General features: G+C 54.9%; 1 protein-coding gene across 5 annotated transcripts; it reads left to right on the top strand.

The window, feature by feature from the left end:
• The first annotated feature begins 1,397 nt into the window (after positions 1-1,397).
• Positions 1,398-20,644, top strand: ABHD6 (abhydrolase domain containing 6, acylglycerol lipase). Of its 5 annotated transcripts, none has more exons than XM_075052677.1 (10): positions 1,398-1,577; positions 8,829-8,893; positions 10,605-10,748; positions 14,233-14,389; positions 14,808-14,921; positions 15,138-15,270; positions 16,570-16,727; positions 17,362-17,416; positions 17,903-18,003; positions 18,724-20,644. In XM_075052677.1, the coding sequence occupies exons 3-10, from the start codon at positions 10,630-10,632 to the stop codon at positions 18,898-18,900; spliced, it is 1,014 nt and encodes a 337-aa protein (XP_074908778.1). In that variant the 5' UTR covers positions 1,398-1,577; positions 8,829-8,893; positions 10,605-10,629; the 3' UTR covers positions 18,901-20,644. The 5 variants fall into 5 exon arrangements, with proteins under 5 accessions (XP_074908778.1, XP_074908783.1, XP_074908782.1 ...); XM_075052681.1 differs by lacking the exon at positions 1,398-1,577 and adding an exon at positions 5,042-5,108; XM_075052680.1 differs by lacking the exon at positions 1,398-1,577 and adding an exon at positions 8,085-8,325.
• The last annotated feature ends 230 nt before the right edge of the window (positions 20,645-20,874 follow it).

Raw genomic sequence — 20,874 nt, 5'->3', positions numbered from 1 at the left:
GGCAGAGCCACCCTCCGCAGGGACAGGCAGCAGCAAGGCGACCTGCGGCGGGGACATGGGGAGCTCACGCTCCTTTCTGCGCCGCTTTATCTCTCTGTTTACTGCACTTTCTGTGCACGTACTCTTTGCTCCTTATCGGGCCATAAAACCTGCTCAGTGTGGGCTCATGAACCCTGCCAGTTCAGGGCTGTGCTGGTCTTGCACAAGAGGGGTGAAGCTCCTGGTGAAACCAACCTGGGTTGGGTTTTTGCCCCTACTCGGAATGATGCTGGGTGAGGGATGCCACCTCCTACTGAGCAGCACCTGCGAGACTTTCCCTAATAAAGCCCCTCCTCAGCCTCTCCCCGCTCCCAGGGGAGAAGAGGCAGGTGATGAGGCTGCTGGCAATGCCAAAGCCGTTTTGGGTAAGAGCTTAGAGCAGCGAGTAGGTGCTGCCAGGCCCTGCCTGTTCCTCCTGAGGGTCCTTCAGCCAAGCTTTGCTGACAGCCTGTGCTGGGCGTTATAAGGGCTGTGGCCGGTGGGTGCCTCTGGAGCAGCAATTCAGCCCTCTGTCATCTTTCTGCTCTCAGGAAAGTGCTGAGGGATGGATGGGGTAGGATGTATCCCCATGTTGTACCCCTGCTTAGGGTCCCCAGGGGATTCCGAGGGTCTGGCAGCAACGTAGAGGTTCCTCCTCTCCCGTCGGCGGAGCTGCTTCCTTTTGGCCGCAGCCCCACGGCTTTGTTTTTGCTGGCAGAGATGGACAGAGAGGATCCTGCGGGTAAGCCCACATCCCCTTCTGCTCTGCCAGAGGAAGCCTATTCTGGGCCTGAAGGGCAGTACGACTCACGGGGTGCCCCGTGGGGGGGGCACCTGCGGGGCACGAGGTCGCCCCCGGGGCTTTGCTCGGCACCTGAAAATAATGCTGAAAATTTATTTCTCCTCCTGTGGGAAGATGCGGTGTCTGTGTGCTGGCTGGGGACACCAGCGCTGCTGTGCGCCTTCTGCAAAGAGCACAGGAGGCTGGCCCAGCCTGCCCAAGCCCCGGCCCATCAGGGTGTCCCTGCCGCCCCGTTCAGCACCCCCATAAGTCTGTCCCTCCAAAGGTGGCCGTGCGGCTCCGGGGAAGCACTGGCAGCGTGGGCAGAGGGTAGAGTTGGGGTGTGCAAGGGCGGTGTGGGGACCGGCACCTCCAGGCTGAGGCTCCCCAGGCGCCACCGGACAAGGGGCCCGCGCACTCCCCACATGCCGGGCTTTAAGGTGTTGGGTGTTTCTTAATTTTTATCATTTTTACCCAAATTGCAACTCTGTCAGCACTCACTGTGACGAGGCGAGGTCTGTGGGAGGAGCAGGAAGGGCCAGCCCCAAAGTCACCAACATTACCATAAAAGTAGGTTCCTTTGGGCAAATGAAATAAACTTTGGGCTCTCGGTGACCTTATCACAACTATCAGGCAGAATATTTCACCTCGGTCTCCTGGAATTACAAGTTAATAAGTAGCAAAGCACTCGGGTTATTTTGTATTGCTGAAGTTCACAGTTGGGCTGCAGGCCGAATATGGTCATCTGGGAAGTGGCTTCAGTGTCAGCCTCATGTCGGTAAGTGTCCTGGTGTGACCCTCTGGAAATTCAGTATAATTGAGGGTAAAAATACGTGGTGTGCAAGATACATGGTACATTTTGAATCAATAGGGTCTTCTTTGATACTTAATCTTTATTTATAATTCTGGAAGGTACATGTTCCACTTAATAAATTACTGTCAGGGCATAATTCCTTTGCTGGTACAGGACTCTGATAGGGTTTTCTTTTTCAACTTAATACATCAGTATTGTTCAAGTAGTGGTTCAAAGTGTGAAAGCCTGCCTGCTAAAGCAGTTCAAGGAAAAATGCCTCATCGTGTTTTCAGTTTCTTGAACGAGGCCACTTAGCTGAGACGTAGGAGAGCACGCCATAATCTGAAATAAAGGCTTTGACGTATGGCGATTAGACGAGGCTTTGAAGTTGCCTCTCCATAAAGATATTGCAGCTACCAAATAAGGAGGGTTTTGTGACAATAAGTACACCCTTATTGTTAGCAGTTAAAGATGTAATTAAAATGTGTGTAATATATGCATTAACTTTGAACAGAGTTAAGAAGGTATTATTTAAAGCTGTTAACAGGCAAGTAGGTCTTGCTTTATAACATTTTAAAAGTCAGGAGCATTTGTTCCTGCATTTGTCCCAGGTTGTGCAATGAAGCCACTGAAGAGTGACAGGGCGGCTGCCCAGAGCACGGAGCAGTGCCCGGAGGTGTTACTTACTCCTGTGCTCACTGAGAGCTGCTGTTTGCAAACCGGGGTGAGCTGAGATCTTACCCCCTGCCCTGGGGGGTGATTTTGGCAGCTGTATGTCATTAAAGTTGCTCTCCGCTTAGGGCATGGCGAGGCGTTCCTCAACAGCAGGTCCCACGGGTGGGCTGTGGGGCCATGCTGGGTTCGTGGGGCATCTGCCTACCCCGGCGCTCTCCCATGGCCACGGTCCCCTGGGGATTGCTCACGGCATCGTGCCGCAGGGCCAGCGCTACGTGAGTGGAAATAGATGGGGACGAGTCACCCTGGGAAGATGATTCACTTCACCGAAGCGGCATGCTGTCACTTGTTATGGTTACAAACAATCCCGCCATGCTCCCTGGGAATTCATCACCCAGCAGTGGAAAGTAACATGGAAGCCTTCCATCTGGTGGAGCAACGCCGCTCCTCAGCTTGGTGAGGTAGAAGCTTCAGTTCCCCACAGCTACCCTGGCCTGAATCCAACCAGAGCTTCCACCTTTCTACGGAAAACAAGACAGTTTATGTGCAAGTCTCGCTGCCTTGTTTCTGGGGACATAGGACAGCTAATTTTTGATTAATTTTAATTTTAATTTTTTTCCTGTGGCTACTCTGATTTAGAAAGATATTTTGTTTCTGACTGGATCATAAGTCATCCTCTGCCCTGCTCACAGCATTAAAGCTGTGCTCCTGTGCCGGTGGGAAGCCTGGCTCCTGATGCTGGCATTAGGAATGAGGAATTTTCAGCTGAGGGCCAGGATAGCTGGCACTGGGCTCCAAAAGACCGGCAGCCGGGGGGGTGATGTGGGGGTGACTCGGTCTGTGCCTGTTGCTGCAGCTGTGTGACGAGTTGCGTCTGTGGGCTGAGAGGAGACATGAAACGCGCGAGGCAGGTCAGTGCAGGCGCTGGCCTTTAATTTGAGCTTGCCGTGCCGCAGCCACCCCAAAAACGGCTTTGCAGGGCCCTCAAGGAGGTGCCCAGGGAGCTGCTGGGGCTTCCCCTCAAGCCTGGGAAGCTCTCGGCAGGGACAGGGAGCCCAGCTGTGCCCCGTGCTCCCCCAGGGTCCCCCATGCCACCCGGAGAGCCCAAGGTCTCCTCCGCTGTGCCGGGACGGAGGAGCAGCCTCGGCGCCTGCACAAAGTCATCACGGTGCTGCCAGCCGCCTTGCCGGGGCTGTGACCTGCTGAAGCCGTGGCCTCGTCCCAGCAGTGGCTGGCTCAGGAGAGCCCTGAAAATCCCTCCTTTCCCCATTGCCACCAAAGGAAACACTCGATGACTCTTCCCCGTGGCTGCACACTTGGATTGCGAGAGTTTGTTGCCTGGTTGGCTCATGCTGTGTTTCAACATAAAACCACTGCAGGTCTCTGCTTCACCTTCTCTATTTTAAGAGTCATCGTTTGCTATGACTATTTCCAGGGGCGTTCCCACCAGGTGGCCTGGAATAATCACCCGCTGGGTAATCCATCCCTGGCATGAGTCAGCCCTGCCCTGCACGTGTCCTGCAGGAGACTGGGGCCGTGCATGAGAAAGTTGAACAAACAAATACAACTGCAAACAGTGTTTAAAGGCTTGTGAAATACCTCCTGTGTCTGCTTAGGTCACCTTAGTGGAAGCTCATCTTTGCTTAGCCTAGCTTGACTGGGAAGCTTTTCAAACAAAACCCCCCAAAAAGCTGCACGAAGCTGTGCCTAGCCTTCACTGGGCCACCTAAAAACCTTGATTTCAGTTATAAATCTCTTCAAACAGCTCATGTTATCGAAAGCTTTTGGTTATTGTAGTAAACTCTGACCTGGAAAGCCCTTTACACCAGTTCTTCTCTCGGCTCTCCCAGCCTGCCAGACCAAAAGGACATCCTTTATCAGAGCACAGATGCAGCAAGGATTTGACCCAGTTTGCTTGCATTTACTCAGGAGCTGATCTCATCTCCAATTAAGTTTTCTCATCTTTTGGGCATAACTTAAAGGTGCATACCAAGCTGATATGTGACCCAGAGGGAATGAAAGTAAATTTGCTTATAGCAAAAGAATTTGGGTGGCAGTTTTAAGATAAATCAGAGCAGATTTTAAATGCAGGTTGAAATACCTGGGTTTGGCTTAAATACCCCAAACTCACTATCTTGCCCGGCTACCGAGTCTGAAAGGAGGAGATAAAGCAGGAGTGCGATTTTAACCTTTTTTTTTTTCCTCTTCTACCGATGTTTTCAGATGCCTACACATGCTACTCACAGCTACTTGAGGGCAAACGGTGTGATCTGTTGGGAAGAGAGGGCAGGGAACAGCCTGGTAACCTAAGGCTTAGAAACCCTATTTCAGGTGTAAAAGCAGCAGTGGGGATGCTCTGATTTCAACCTTTGTGCCCTTCCCGTGGGAAATGCGGCAGAACTCCGCTCTCCCTGATCACAGCCCCATCCCGGGACCTGGGAAAGGGACAGATATCCCCCCACCCCCACCCCCAAACTTGCTCCCAAGCCTCACGCAAGGGGGGGGGGTGTCCAGCCCCGCGTGGGGGGGTCCAGCCCTTCGTTCCCCTTCGCATCTCTGTGGCAGCCCTGTCGCATCCCCGGCGTAAACCCTGGTGTAACCCCCCCTTTGTATCTCCCTTTTACCCCCCCCACCTTCCACATCCCGCCCTCCCAGCCCCCCCCCCCCCCCCCCCCCACTCCGCACCGCGCATCCCCGCCTCGCCGCCGCGCTGCGCTGCGCCCCCGCGGAGCCGCAACCGGCAACGACCGGCACCGGGGCGGAGGGAGGGCGCAACGGAGCCGACGTGTTTTTCGCCGCTCAGCGCTGCCGTTGAGGCCCGGTACGGTTCGGATCGGCACGGTGAGAGGCGGGGGGGGGGGGTGCGGGGCTGATGGGAGCGGGACCCCGGGGGGGGGACCGGGGGAGGGAGGGAGGGGGGGGCCCGGACGCCGGAACGGCGTCCGGGCCCCCCCCTCCCTCCCTCCCCCGGTCCCCCCCCCCAGGTCCCGAGCAAAGCCAAAATGCAAGAAATAATAAAAAAAAAAAAATTTTTTTTTAAAAATATTTAATTATTTTGCCTTAAAATCTCCCCACCCCCCCCCGAGAATAATCAGAAAACGGGGCACGAAGGGGAGGAGAGCGGCGTTGCATCTCGGCCGCTGCTCTTTGGAGGATGCCGTCATTTTCCTTCAGAAGGATGCTTTTGGGTGGGGGGGGGTGTCTGTGTGGTGGGAGAGAGGACCTGGAGGTGGCCCCCCGGTACCCCTACCCCATCCTTCCCCAAATCTTTCCTACCCCCCCACCCCCAGGAGAGGACTGAGTCCGGGCACACTCGTGACATCAGTTGCGCCGTGCATCCTCCGTTGCGTGCGTGTGCGGCGGGATGGGGGTGGCGACGAGGTCCGGAAGGAGGTTTGGCACGTTATGATTTTCTAAATCAGCGCCTGGCTGGCAGCACAGCCCGCTCCGGTCCTGCTTTTCAGCCACCTTGTCCCCAGGCTGGCTGGCAGTGACACCGGCGGCTCGTCCCTGCGTGTTCCCAGCCTGGGGTGCAGCAGTGGGGCTGGGGGCCAGCCCGGACTCTCTGGCTCGTGTTTAAAAGCTGCGTTGCACAGATACAAATGGGTCAGAGATGCGTGTTTCATGAAACGGCGCTGCAGAAATAATGATCTCATTTCTGCCTTCTATAAATAAATGAAGGTGAAAGGGCACGTTTCCTATTCCCAGCCCTCCAGAGGCTGGATTAAGACCGAGAGCTGGCTGGCTGATGGACAGAGATCTTTCAAATATTAATAGATCTTAAATTATAATTTCACTGTGACTAGCATCTAAAAGATCATGCTGCAAAACGCACCACTGAGGAATCGTAATATTAGTTATGTCATTGTTCATGGTCGGTATTATTTTTCTGGCTGTTGAGGATGCCAAGGGGGAGGTGGTTTCCAAGGGAAATGGCTTACTTGCATGTTTCGGGTTTTTCTTCTTACACGGTCAGTGGTGTGAGTCAGGGTTTCTGGGGGCCCCATCTCAGCCGCTGAGGCCTGTCAAAGCCCCCTGTTTCTGCAGTGGGATCTTAAAATTGGTTGATGTTTTTTCTTCTTCTTCGGTTCTTCAAAAAAAATTAAAGTATGCCTAAATGTGCGACTTAGCTATTCGGAGGTTTAAAATCTATTGTCTTTTCAGCCACGGGCTGCTCTGGGCGCGGGGAGCGGTAAGTGAAACACGGAGCGTAGGGCAGCAGCCCTAGTTTTGCAGCCCAGTCCCGACGAGCACAGCCCAAGACAACCTTTGTGCTTGAATTTTGGCACGTCTAGACAGTGAGCGCACACATGTGATTCCTGTGTTGTAAAAACCCTCTCGGGCTTTGCACGGGGCTGCCCAGTGCGTTAGCTGCTGCTTTCCCCTTCCCAGCAGAGCCCCTCTGCCTTGTGAAGTTTTTTGTGCTGCAGCCCCTCTATGTGCCCCCCCCAGGCACCCCCATCCCAGCTCTCGCCCCGTTGGCTCTGCAAGAGATGTTAATCCTGGTGAAGAGCCTCCTGTCTCCCTGGGTAACAATCCCAGCTGCTTTCACGTTTCTGGGATTGCTTTTTTTTTTTTTTTTTTTGAGCTAAATGCAGTTTTTTGATCTCACGCACTGGGGTGTGCTGGTGCTGCTGCGTCTTACATGGGGCTTGGAAAAAATTGATATATACACCTGAGTTGCACTGTTGGGTCTTCTCCAGCCTCCCTGGTGTGACCCACCAAGCTTGAAAGAGAAAAAAATACTGAAGAGGATTCAAGCCTTGCTGACAGGAATTTGTTGTTGCTTTGGCCGGCAGCCCTGGGGACTGTTGTCAGCATGCTGTCCTCTGTAGCAACCCACAGCCTGCTCCTGCCTCTCGGCCCCTCTGTTTGCAAGTGATGAGTCCCCTGCCTGAATTCAACACAGGGAGGAAAATAGGAGACAAGTGGAGACGTGGAGCCTCCCCTTAGCATCGGTCCTGGGTCCATCCCGTTACCTGGGGTGGCTCGTTTGGGGCGTCCTCCCAGGTGGGATGCAGGGGCAGCGGTGGTCAGTACCTGTGCCTCAGCTGCCAGTGTGGGAACCGGTGCTCCTGGTTTGGCATCCCGTACCCTGCCGGGTGCACAGCCCGCTTGGCCTTATAGCCCCCATAATCACGCGGCATTTATCAGACTTGTCTAATTGACGTTCGCGAGTTAATTTATGAGGTACTTGGAGACCCTTCCAAGAAGCAGTGGCAACGCTTGGGGCCATTTGCTGTGACTTTTGGTCACAGGGCACCTCAGAGTGATGAATGAGCTGCGGTCTGAAGACTTACAGCCGTTACCAGGGGGCTCGCTTTTATTTTTAAGCCCACAATGTCTCTCTGGCTGGTAGCAAAGGACTGTGCCGGTGCCTGGGGTGATGCTGCCCGTTCCTGTCCCTGGTACCGGTACAGCAGGGAGGGTGATCGTCCCCTGAGCAAAGCACCGTTTGGGGGGGGGGGGATGGCACCGGGGGTGCTCCTGCGTGGCTTTCGGGAGCCCGGTGTCCCTGCAGCGCTGCTGGGGGCAGGGGTGGCTTTATGGGGCTGGGGGTGCTCAGGACCAGGCTGATAATGGCTGCGTCCAACCGTGGAGCTGGGCCTGCCGGCATTTTCCTTCCCACCGCCTCCATCGGAGGTAGCCATGGAAATCGATGGCGATGCTCCGGCCACGCAGAAGGAGGCTTGGCTGCGCCACGGGGCTCCCCGAGCATCCTCCCCCCCCCGCCCCGAGCACCCGTGGCCGGCGGGGGCCCCGAGCGAGGCTTGCTGGGTGCTCGTGGCCGGCATTGGGCGCCAGGGCTCACGTGGTGAGCGGCAGCTGCCGTGGCCCTGCCGAAACGTTCCGGCACGATGGGAGTGGGAACCCCAGGGTGCCCCTGGCCCCGCAGCCGTGGCAGGGGGGGATCTCTCGGGGATTTTCTGGCTCAAAGCAGTCCCCAGCGCTCAGGGCGGGGCGGGGGGCTCTCCGGTGCTCCCGCTGCGCCTCCAGCTTGAATTTCCACAGCCAAAAGCTGCCGGCGAGTTCAGGCCAGCGTTTTCCTGCCTCTCAAGTAATTTCCTGCGGCTGTGCCTGACTCGCACAGGGAAGGCTCGGGGGGGTTGGCGCTGAGAGCGCTTAGAAAATTACATTTAAGACGAAGAGGAAGAGGACGGGAAGCAGCTTAGCTGGCTTTGTTCTAATAGCTATAATCACCCAAAGCGCAACCATGAGCCCCGTTTCGCCGGGTGCTGCGCAGCCCTGCCGTGGCAGGGGCTGCTGGCGTTGGCTCTCCCCGCCGTGCTGCGCCAGCTTTTGCTTCATCTCAGATGGCAGCTTGCACTTTGCTCCTACTTGGAACAAGTGCCCTTGTTTGGCTTTATTGTACAAAAGACCATATTTTCATAAACAGGGGAAAGGTTGATCAGATGGTGAAGATGAGGTGTCTTGAAGGGAAGCTGGTGGCTTAAATACCCCAAACTCACCATCTTGCCCGGCTACCGAGTCTAAAAGGAGGAGATAAAGCAGGAGTGCGATTTTAACCTTTTTTTTTTCCTCTTCTGACGGTGTTTTCAGACGCCTACACACGCTACTCACAGCGAGCGGGACCTGTGCCGAGAGGAGGAGGGGATCTCTGCAAAGTAAGCTGGGCTTTTTAAAGGCTTTCTCCTCCTTGTTTTGCTTTCCGAGGGCGGTGGAGGCGGAGGTGGTGACCCCGCGCTGGGGAGCACAGGGGCTCCCGCCGCCCTGCGCTTTTCCCGTGCTTTCTCCTAGCTGCAACCTGCTCTTGTTATGGGTCGCCAGTGGGAATGATGGTGATTTTCTGTGCTTAATTTCTTCTCTGTTTTAGTGACATAGCGAAAGGCAGCAAGTGCTCTCAGGTGGGCTCCCGTGCAGCCCTGCTCTCACATAAAACGTTTATCATCTGTTGCACAAATTGTTTATCTATGAACAAGCCGTGCAGAGATCAAAGATCTTTCTACAAAATGTTAATTAAATGAATAACGGTGTGTTGTTGAGGCTTGAAGAAGGAAATGAGGTTTAGCTTTGTTAAGGAGGTGCCTGGTGGAAATATATACAGTATTCCTCAAATTTCAGTTATTCCTGTTTTCCCTGGGGGAAGAGGGCAAACCTGACTGTTGCTTCAGAGGTTCTATAAACCGTTTTTCTTGGTCGTGTGTAATGTGGGGGTTTGATGTGATCCAGTGTGACGGCATTGGAGGGGGAGAGAATGTGACCGCAACGATTCTGTTCCTGCTTCATGCCATAATATACAACATACCACATACTGCCGTGAGTCTTGCAGGAAGCAGAAATAAATCTGTCTGTCCTGGCACGGACAAATGTGGTGGTGGTGTTGGGGGGGGGATGGCTGGTGGGAGAGCAGGCATTGAGGATGTTTCGTTTTATAGATGTGTGACAAAAGAGCTAGTGCCGAGGAAAGGGCGAGACGTATGTTCATTAGCAGGGGGAATTAGAGGAGATGTGTGTGCGACAGGGTTTAATCTCTTAATGAGAAAAATATATCCCAGCTGCCTGTGGTGGGGCGAGATCAGGGACGAGCATGGCGTTGCGTGAGAGCTCGCCCTTGCACCTTGTGTCCTCTGCCTACCGCCCCTGAGATTTGTCCGAAGGAAGCTCGGGAGCCGGGATGGGGACCTGTGATCGACAGCAAGTGCAAAACGCCCCGTGGGGCAAGAGCGAGGACATGGGGGAGAGGATGAATTTGTCTCAGATAAGGGCTGGTCGCCAAAGAGCGCCCTGCCAGGTTGTTTCCTTCAGTTCCCGAGCCCATTACTAAGCTCTGCTCCCTTGATTAGTTGGTGCCTGTGTGGAGCAGTAATGAGAGCTGGGCTCAAGCCATCAATTCTAGGTCAGTGGTTGTGTGCTGGGGATTTGGGATTGGGCAGGGGGAGGGGAGCCGGAGCTGGATGCCTGCCTCCGAAAAGCAACGTGGAGCCTGCGTTAAGGCAGCCCTGCCTGCACCCATCGGGGCAGAAAGGCTGCCTGCACCCAACGGAGCGGGGCTGCGCTTCCCCGGTCTGCAAGGTGTCCCAAGGGCCACGTTGCACCCCATCACCCTGGATGTGGTCTGTGCCTGTTAAGGAGGCTCATTGCCCGTTTGAGATGTGCTCTCCTGAGAGGATAACATTGGAATAATTAGATCCATTAAGGAGCCAGAAGAAATAATCGATTTTTAAAACTGGAAGAGAATTTGCCGTGCTCCTGAGCGGTATCCTTTGCCTCTCACAGAGCCGCTTTCCTCTCCCCCTGGCAGCAGAGATCTCATTTACTGTCGACTTGTCATTGTTTCTGGTGTTTAACCTCTGATCCTTCCCTAAATGTGGGCAGGTGAGGCTGGGCGGTGAAGAGCAGCATGGACCTGGATGTGCTGAACATGTTTGTCATCGCCGGCGGAACGCTGGCCATCCCCATCCTGGCCTTCGTGGCCTCCTTCCTCCTCTGGCCCTCAGCGCTCATCCGCATCTACTACTGGTGAGTTCATTAGCCCAGCCGCTCTCATTTTAGCGCAGGGGTGGAATTACCTGATGGTGATGGTCCCCGTCAGGTCCCTGTGCCCTGGCACACACACAAATGCACAAAGACCCCACAGGCAGCAAGGTGGCACAGACAGAGGTGGGTGTTCCTGCCCGTGACGGCAACAGGAGCAGAGGAGGTGGGTTTTCCACAGACATACTGGCTGTGTGTAGCTTTAAGCATCTCTGGGAGAAGAAAACCGCATTTTCTTACTGTTTTTTTTGTTGCTGGGGCTTATGTCTGTCGGGGCAGCCTCAGCTGGGCTGCAGGATGTCTCCGAATGTTTCTGGGTTGTTTCCTCCAAGGACAGGACTGCGACTGAGAAAAGCATCGCCGTTGCTGCCTGTCCCCCAGCCTGGCAGCCCCGCAGGCTGGTGACCTCCCACCTTATCAACGCAGCCGTCAATGTGGGTGTCCTCGGCTCTGCCGCGGCTCCCCGGGCTCGCACACTCCCTCCCGGTAACAGCCTGCTCGGCAGGCAGGGGCTTTTCTCTCCCTAGTAGTTACAGAGGAGGCTTTTCTCATTCTCTCCCTCTCTTCTGGGCTAGGAGCATCGGAGAAGATGGAGCGATGCTTTTCCTTACCCCCTTGCACCTCGTCCTTTCTGATACCAGGAGGCAGGGGCTACATCCTTCAGTCCTTGTCTGTCCCTGGAAATCAGTGATAAGCACGCTGCTAGCTTTCCCGTCTGGGTTTGTTGCAGGGGAAAGCTGGAATAATGCTCCTTTCAGAAGCCGGGGCAGCGTCTCATCGCCCGGTGCAGGCAGCAGCAGGCAGCACGGCAGGCTGCCCTCACGTGTTGCTGGCAGATGGTGGCTCCTGCAGTTTTGCTCACGGGGTGTTTCCAAATCACTGACCTCCTGTGAGAGGAGGACGTTAGCCCACCCCGGCACTCAGATGCAGCAGCGTGATGAAGCCTGTTTCTAACAGCACATTTATTAGCAACCTTTTAATCACAGCATCTGGGGGCTGAGAGAGGAGGGAGGATGGGATGAAAACGCCAGCGACTGGATCGGCACAGGGGAGAATTTCTTCCCGTTGTGCATTGCATGAGGACCTGAGAGGCCAAATGTTGCTCTGCAAAGGAGAGCAGGCGGTGTGACAGCCTCCTGCCCCAGGGACGCCTGGGCTGCTGCCCGGGGCAGGTCCAGACCATACCGGGTTTATCAGTCAAAGGGGGTTTTTTCCTTTGGACATACGAGTGGCTGGTGGAAGCCAGGGAAGACCCTGATGGGCTCAGGTTCAGAGGAGGATTGCTGGAGAAATGCGACCACACCAGAGCAGAGCGAGTGTGGTCAGGGCGAAGCCTTTGGAGGGCCACAGGCAGGACAGGGCAAAGGAGGCGCAAGGGGCTGATGCCGGGAGCATTGAGGAGCCTGGTCGAGGGAGATAGAAAAGACCCTGCTGCCTTGTCCTTTGGGGTTGCAAGTTAGGGGCTGAGTAAAAATGCACCGTGGGTAGGTCAGGCTGTGTTCGGCTGAGGGAGGGAGCGTGTGAGCAGAGATCAGCAGGGCTGTTTTCTTTTGAAGGTTAAGTGCCTCCATCTCTCTGTCCTCCGGCATTTCTGGCAGCACTGGCATCCTGCAGGAGTAACTGCAATGCTCTCTTTCATGGCCACCTCTTTTCTTAGGGATAGTGGGTGAGAAGAGTGGGTTTGCCCTTTACTCTTCCTTTCCTGTTTGCTTCTTTCTGAGTCGGCTCTTTTTTGGGACAAAATCGTTACGTTTGCTCATCAGCAGAGGCAGGAGAGGGGGCAGGCAGCATGCCATGCTGTCCGCCCGTTTCACCCCCGTGCGGCTCCAGCTTTGCGGCACCGCTCCTGGGAGGTCCCCGGGAGATCCCCGGGGATGCTTCTCCCTTCTCCCACCACTCACTTCCCCCCTCCTCCTCCTCGGTGCCGGTCTGCGTGTCCTCAGCCGGCGTGGCCAAGGGTCACGCTGGGCCCCCGTCGCCGATGGCCTCGCTCCCACCGCTGCCGCTAATGCATCTCCCTGCCGGGTGTGACGTCCAGGGCTGCCCCGCTGACCCCAGCCCCAGAGCCCGCCTGCTCTGCCTGCTCTGCCGCCAGGGGTTAATCAGTTTAGCCACTGCCACTAAGCGCGTTAACACCTCGCAAGGGATCAGTTCAGCTTTGCACAGATTATTTTGCCTTCTGCTGAAGTGATCCATCAGGATCAGTTGCTAAAAATGTTATCATCTTGCCCATCGGTAGTTTACACCAGTGCCTTTGAGGCGAGGACTCTTAAGACACTTATTCAGGGAGAAATTCACCTCTCCTTGTAGGACCAGCACAGAGCCGAGATGCTGCTTAAGTTCCACTAACTCCCTCTAAAAAGGGATTATGCTAAAAGAGGATTGCACTATGCATAAGCTTTGTGTGGGCAGAGAGCTAGGACAGCCCAGCAGTGTTGGTGACCTTGCTCTTGTGTCTCAAATAAATTCTGATATCGCTTATAAAAGTATTTGCCCGTATCTCGGTCCTCAGGAGTAGCCCGGTAGTTATCCTGACAAGGGTTACATCCGAGCACAGGGGAAATGCAGAGGAAGCGAGCCTACTCCTCCGTCTTGGACTGCATGTACACATCATGTGTCCAAAGTGTCACCGATAATCTCTGCCCAGGTTCCCTCTGGCCAGCAGTTTCACTGCATCCTCCTTGAGCAGGCTCCAAGCATGCGCTGGCAGGAGCTGTCTGCCTCTGCTTTCAGAGGAATAACCCAGGTTTCCCTGGGCTTAGCCTGGTATCTGCTGGGGTGTTTGACCCTGTGTAAGGGTGGCCCCCCCCGATTCTTTGTGTACGTACAAATAAATTTTTAAGGATCATCTAGTTCATATATGGGGAATGGATTTCTGTGGTGCTCCTGGGCGACATGGTTGTCTTGGCTGGGATCCAACGTGGTGTGATGTTGTCCCATGGCTGCAAGGGTGCGCCCCAATAAACTTGTGACAGATCCATCTTACCCACCTGGAAAAAGTGCCTGCCTTGGCCTGCCCATCCTGCATGCTGCCTTGCCGTGTGTCTTCTGCCTTGCTCTCTTGAGCCTCTCGCCTCATACCAACCTTTGGGTGTTTTCAGTTTTAGGTTTGTTAATTTGGCCCATTTCCATTGCCTTGAGGGAACTGTGCAAATTAGTTATTTTGGGTATTTTTTGAAGTTTTTGACAAACAGGGTGTCTCCACAAGCCGTCTGCAGCCCAGCCATGAATAGCCAGCAGCCAGTACTACACCTGTAAGGGATCACATGTAAGCATGGGGTCTGGTCCAGGGACCAGATGCTCAGAATTAGTCCCAGTTAGGGCCATGACAACACTGATGTGAGCCCAACCTAATTGGCCTTAGCAAACTAGCAAACCGCGGCTGAGTTTGGACTTGTCACCTGGCTTATATTACCACTGGGCCCCGGTCTTGCCTCGCTCACTGGTGGTGTTTTCTCCTTGTTTCCAGGTACTGGCGCCGAGCCTTGGGTATGCAGGTTAGATATGCAAACTACGATGACTATCAGTTTTGTTATTCCTATAGAGGGAGACCTGGATACCGACCATCCATCCTGATGTTACATGGGTTCTCAGCCCACAAAGACATGTGGCTGTCTATAGTCAAGGTGGGACTCAATTTCTATCATATTGCTACTTAGTGAGAGTCAATGGTCCTGGGCTTGAAGGCGGTGTGGGGACCCAACGGTTGCATGCATGGGATGTGATGATCACTGTAACAGGCTAGAAACGCCCTCCTTAGCTCTGTGCTCATTGCTTGTTGGATCCCTTTCATCCCTATGACATGCAAAGCTGCAGGGGAAGAGCAGTATATACCTGCCTTCTCCATGGGAAGCAAGTCTTGCCCGTGGTTTCTCATCTTGTCATCCTTGGTAGGATGTGAGCTGACTTACTCTGGTGCATGAGTAACCAGGGGCTGCTAGGAGGAGAGTGACCCCCCTGCTTCCACCCGTGGTCACCAGTTTCCAACCCTGAGCTTTGCAGTGGTTCCCCTGCACCGTAACCACCCCCGGTTTGTTTCTGCAGTTCCTGCCGAAGAACCTGCACTTGGTGTGTGTTGACATGCCCGGGCATGAAGGTACAACCCGCTCGGCCTTGGACGATTACTCCATTAGTGGGCAAGCTAAAAGAATACACCAGGTAATGCCCCGGTGTTGCATCACCTTTGCAGAAGGATGCAGGGATGTGGGGACATGAGGGATGCTAAGCTCCGTGAGCCGTGCCTCGTGTGGCCCCGCTCCCTCCCTTCCCAGGCAGCCAGAGCCATTGACCTCAAGCTTTTGAGCTGAATTTCTCTAATGACCCCATGCCGTTGCTTCGTCCCCGCTAACAATGCTCCTTCTGCTCCCCTGCCAGTTCGTGGAGTGCATCAAGCTGAACAGAAGGCCCTTTCATCTGGTTGGGACTTCCATGGGAGGAAACGTTGCCGGCGTCTATGCTGCTCAGTATCCAGAAGACATTTGCAGCCTGACCCTTATCTGTCCTGCAGGTGGGCAATGCAGGGGAGGTGAGATGGGGAGAGGGCAAGCAGGAGCCAGTGCGAAAGCCCAGAGCAGTGCTGGAGGCACAATAGGCTTTTAGTGCAAAGCATTTTGAAATAATTTGTATGTATGGTCTGAAAATCTCTAGCAGGGCGAGCTTCCAGGGCACGGGAGCAAATCACAGTCTTGTCCTGACTGCTCTTCCCTGGGGCTTTGGAGTCTGCCCCGCTATGCCATGGTTAGAGCGGGGACTAGAGTAAATGGGACAATTCCTGCTCTGGAGGAAAAATGTGTTTCCCCTTGGGGTGGCAGCCGTTTTATATGGCATGTCCATAGCCTCTCAGTCTGGAGGGGGAACCCAGGCAGCAATGGGAAAAATCTCCCCAGTCTGACTGCTTGAGAGCCCCGGCATGCCGGAGGGCTGGGGCTCTGGGAGCTGGCGAGCTCACTCCTCCCACGTTTGGGTGCTCCAAGATGGAAGACCATTTTGGGGCTGGGTGCAGGTCAGCGGGGTGTCCCCATGCCCGTGCACCACTCCTCCATCCCCACCGTCCCCTTGGCTGGTGAGGGGCTCAGGAGAGCCTGGGCATGACATGCTGCAGGAGACATGGGGGGGTTGGCAGGGAGCTTCTCTGCCAGGGAGGGCTTTGCTGCATCCCGGTTGGTACAGCAGCTCTTTCCCTCTCCCATGCAAGGAAAGCGGCTCCCAGGTAATTAATGAAGCAAAGCGCAAGGTTACCAAGCTACCAGGCGCTGGGTGTGACAAGGCTCCCCTACTCTCTGGGAGAGGTGCCGGCCAACTCTCCGAGGGCTTCTGGATGTGAAACCTCTGTGGGGGGCTGCAGAGAGGTTTGGGGTTAAGCTGCTGGGGGATTCTTCCCCGCAGTGGTGCATGTGGACGGGGCTTCTGAAATTTTCTGTCTAACCCTTTGCTGTAGCAGGCTGGGCATGGGCATTAGTATTTGCATCCACCATCCACATAAAAATAAACACTATATATACTATATAGTTTTTGCCGAAGTATTCATGCCTGTCTGCAGGGAATACACCTCGTATTGCATCAGCCCGCAGGGCTCGGTGGTGTCCTGGAGCAGGAGGGAGCCTGGGGTACCTCTGGGTACATATTAAGGTTGCTGTATGTACAGATTTAATTCTCCCCCTCTATTTTAATTTTATTTTTTTAATGATAGAGCAAGTGGCAGGCCAGAGGCAGGGATGATGCAGGTCACTACAGTGATGCTCTGTTGCTGGGGCTGTTGGGGTCTCATCCAGGTTTTAGCTTGTGTCCCCCTTCTCGTTTGACCCAGGCCTGCCGAGTACCACCGACAGCAAGTTCATTAAGCAGCTTCGGGAGCTGCAAGAGTCCAAATGCATCGACAGGATCCCTTTAATTCCCTCGACGCCCGAGGAGATGGCAGATATGCTGAAGCTTTGCTCCTACGTTCGCTTCAAGGTGCCACAGCAGGTGAGGAGCCCGGGCTGGCTACAGCAGCGGGGAAAGGGGGGTTGGAGAGCAGGGGACACGTTTGCTTCTCCCTGAGCCTGCATGGTGGCAGCCGAGGCGATGCCAGGAGCAGAGCTAGTGCTGCCATCCCCCCATCAACCAGGCGGGACACCCCCAGCCCCGCTCCCAGCACCTTTCCAGCAGTTTCCCTTCAAACTCGCTTTTCCCACTGCCCTCTCGCAGCGCCCGCTGGAATTCCTCCTCCAGCGACGCCTTTGGCAGCAGGCTGGGATGTCAAAGGGCTTTTTAGTAAATATGGCTGGCAGGAAGAATTAAATAACTAAGGCAGCTGTTGTCTGGCCTGAAGGGGAATTGTTTGCTGCTTTTTAAGCAAAAGCAATGGAAATGTTAATCACCTCGTTGTCAGGCGAGAGGAACTTGGCGAGGGACTGGCCATTAAGGTGGTTTTCCTTAGGAAGTCTGGGATGAGTAGATTGGAGGGTAAGAAAACAAAAAGTATGTTAACACCAAGACTGCCGGGGTGGTGGGGCCGCGCTCCCAGCTGCCTGTCATGCTCATGGCCGCTCTCGGGCGCGCTCAGCCCTGTGCAGGGCACGGGTCCCCCCCCAGCAGCTCTCCTCTGCTCTCCCTGCAGATCCTCCAGGGCCTCGTCGACGTTCGCATCCCACACAATGATTTTTACCGGAAACGTAAGTGTGTGGCGGCAGCCCCCCTCACCAGGCTTTCCAGAGGGACCCCCGGGGCACGGGGACGGGCTGTCACCGTCCCTGTGTCCCCTGCTGCCATCTGTCCCCTGCACCCCCCTGCTGCCTTGCTGAGGGTGGGAGGGGGCAGTGTCATTAACAGATTTGGGGATGCGCCTTGGTCACTGGTAGCAACCCACTGCCACCCCCACGGGCGATGGGGTTGCTGCTTTACCCTCGTCCTGCCAGCTGGCTTAATTAGTACTAATATCTACGAGGAGATGGGCTCGGAAGAGGGTCTCTCTGCAGAGGGGCTTGGTGGCGGTGCAGGACTCAGCCTTTGCAAGGAGAGCCCATCGGGGCTCTCGCCATCACCCCTGCCTGGGTTTCCCACTGAGGGGATGCTGGCAGGGCTGGCCCGCGGGGACCACTGTGAGAAGGGAAGGCAAAGCATCCCCCTTGTAGGACTGACTCTCCTCTTGCCCCCGCTAGTGTTTTTAGAAATCGCAGATGAAAAGTCCAGGCACTCTCTCCATGAGAACATGAGCAAGATCAAAGCACCGACGCAGGTCATCTGGGGAAAGCAGGACCAGGTACGCAGCCTCCTCCGCCTCCCCCATGGCACCGCGTCTCCATCTCTGCCCGTGTCCACCCGTGGGAGCATGGCGTAGGCTATGCTGCCAGGCTGTGTGCTGCTCTGCGTCGAGCTGGCGCACGTGTGTCCCCATCCCCAGTGGGTTTGGACACGGGGGCTCGGCGGGGTGATGGGCAGAAAGTCAGCGTGGGACCGGAGGGAGGAGAGGGCAGAGCCGGGGCTGGGGAGGGCGAGGGGGCAGGCGCCAGTGCCGCAGCAGGCGTGGGCTGGGAAGAGGAATAAAGTGGCAGCAAAGAGAGTTGTCCTGGCAACTGGGAAGAGATGTGCTGTTCGTGGGCAGGCGGCGAGGTGAGGCAAGGCATGGGGCTCGCAGGGCTGGTTACACAGGGAGGAGTGAGAGGGGGAGGAGGCAAGCTGCAGGCACGCAAAGCGCTCTGTAAATGCAAGGGTGCAAGCATTTGCTTGCAATGACCCCTTTGCACTGAGGCGGCAGCCAAAAAGCATCCAAGAGAATTCTGAGACTGGCACCGTGCAGCCTCCCGGTCCTGTCCCCAGGCATGGGTACTGCATGATGGGGCTGGCATCACAAGGACCGTGTCCCCATCCCTGCTCAGCATCTCGCTTGGACTTGCAAAGGCAGCTGCAACGGGGTTTCTGTGGTGTCCAGCAAAACCTAGCTCTGCCCGGGGGAATGACTGTTTTTTCCCCTGCCATCCAGGTCCTGGATGTTTCTGGCGCCAGTGTTTTAGCGAGCGCTATCCCGGACTGCCATGTGTACATCCTGGAGAACTGCGGGCACTCGGTGGTGGTGGAGCGGCCCCGCAAGACGGCCAACCTCATCCTGGAGTTCCTGGCGCTGCTGCACAGCATGGACAGCAACAAGAAGCAGGCATGAGCGTGGCGGGGAGCCGAGCGCCCACGCCGGGTCTTTTAAATTGTAAAGTACTGCAGCTTTGATAAGTTCTCAGGGATCTTGTATGAATCGGGGTGAATGTGCCAAAGTCCCTGAGGAAGGCAGAATCACTGATACCTAAACCTATAGCACCGCCGGCACAGCGACCTAGGGGTCATTGAGCAACCTCCATAGATACAGGAACGGAAGCAGAATCTCTCCCTTTTCTACTTAGAGATAAAGTAGGAATGAGCCGAAATCGCCAAGCTCTAGCCATGCAGTGTGCTGAAGCTCCTTATGCAGCCACCCATCTTACCCGAGTTACCGGCACGTAGTTGTAATGACATTTACCTAAACTATATAAGAAACGTAGGAAGGAGGAAGCGTCCTGGACTGAGACTTACGATATTTCTACTACTTAGAGTCCGTTGCGTTGCATGCTGCCGTGCTGTAAGAGAACCCCAGTGCTCCAGGCGTCTGCTCGAGTGCTCTTTGTGTAGCTCCTTAACTCGTGATTTACGCAGAAAACACCAGAAAACTTCATGCGTGGAAGTCCAATGACTGTATGTGCAAAAATGTTTACACTTTGAGTGGGTTTTTTTAAATCCCCCAACAGCTCTTGTGTATATGTAATGCCTTAACATTGCCCAGGGTACGGCATCCATGCACAGCCTGCCTTGCCCGGGGGATGGTTCCCCCTGAGGGTGAATATGGCAAGTGAAAACTTGGGGTGCAGACAGCAGCTTTGCCACTCTTGTGCAAACCAGAGGGATGGAAATCCCCCGGGGCAATTTGGTCCCCAAGCCCAAGTCAGCAATAAACCTGTGGGCAGGGTGCGAGTCAGCAAACTCGGGTGAACTCTTGTCTCAGATCTTCTACCACGTACGCTGCTGAACACGTTGATGTAAATAATGATTTTCTTAATGAATTCTGTGAATTCTGTGAATGCCGACGTCACCGAAACCAGGCGTGAGGAGTGGGAGCGGGCTGTGTGTGCGAGCAGCGTGGGTGTGCGGGCTCCTGGGCTCGCTGGGTGGCGAGGAGGGGGACAGCTCTCCTGCGAGGCGCTGGGCGGTGGCGTGGAAACGTATGGTGTGCTTGTGCTTCTTCTTGATGGTTTGTAACTCCCGGCCAAGTGAAATTATAGATAGAAACGGGTAATGCAGACAAGCTACGCTTTGCAGCCTGCAAGGCGATGTACAGGGACGGATCCTGCACCTCCCTGGGTGCAGTCCCTCGCCGCGTGTTCAAGGGGAGAGGGCTGGTCCTGGTCTCGGGCAGGACCAAGGGCCGCCGGAGGGCAAAGCGGCGCGTGGTCCTCTGCAAGGCGAAGCAGCAGGCGGCCGTTACCCCTCGGACACCCCAGCCCTCCTCCCTCGGGTGTCGACACCGGGTGCTGCCGGAGCCCCCGCGCAGACCAGGTATGCACACTACACTTGCGGTGCTGACAGCCATCTTCTCACCGTCTTTCTGAGGTACCCCAGTCTGTACGTGTATCTGGAACTCCCCGTCAGCTTCTCTGCTCTTTTTAAGAGAAGAAACATTGTTCTTTTAGAAAATTAGAAATTTGCTGTTAATTGCTTGGTTATTGTTTCTACTACAGGAGTTGATTTAAAAAAAAAAAAAATTGCTGATAGTTTTATGTGGTAAAAGCCAGAAAAAGTTGTTGGGTATCTATATGGTTTCTCATATGCCACAGATTGCTGTACGCAAAGGATTTATATGGCTATTAAAATCTAGTGATTTAAGGAGTCTGCTGTGCAATGATTATTTTTTCCTTTGAGGAAAAAGGGGACTGTGGAGTGGAATGATGCATGTGTGGTGGTTTTGGCTGGGATAGAGTTAATTTTCTTCATAGTAGCTAGTATGGGGCTATGGTTTGGATTTGTGCTGAAAACAGTGTTGATAACGCAGAGATGTTTTCAATACTGCTGAGCAGTGCTTACCCAGGGTCAAGGCCTTTTCTGCTTCTCACAC

This window comes from Buteo buteo, chromosome 21, assembly GCF_964188355.1.
Source record: "Buteo buteo chromosome 21, bButBut1.hap1.1, whole genome shotgun sequence".
Classification (NCBI taxonomy): Eukaryota; Metazoa; Chordata; class Aves; order Accipitriformes; family Accipitridae; genus Buteo; species Buteo buteo.
Note: the sequence above shows the minus strand (reverse complement) of the source record. Positions and strands in the feature narration are given on the sequence as shown.

Coding starts and splice junctions, on each gene's coding strand:
- ABHD6 (XM_075052677.1), top strand. CDS start 10,630: ATGGACCTGGATGTGCTGAACATGTTTGTCATCGCCGGCGGAACGCTG. Junction 14,390..14,807: donor TGTGGCTGTCTATAGTCAAG/GTGGGACTCAAT, acceptor TTGTTTCTGCAG/TTCCTGCCGAAGAACCTGCA. Junction 16,728..17,361: donor GCTTCAAGGTGCCACAGCAG/GTGAGGAGCCCG, acceptor CTCTCCCTGCAG/ATCCTCCAGGGCCTCGTCGA.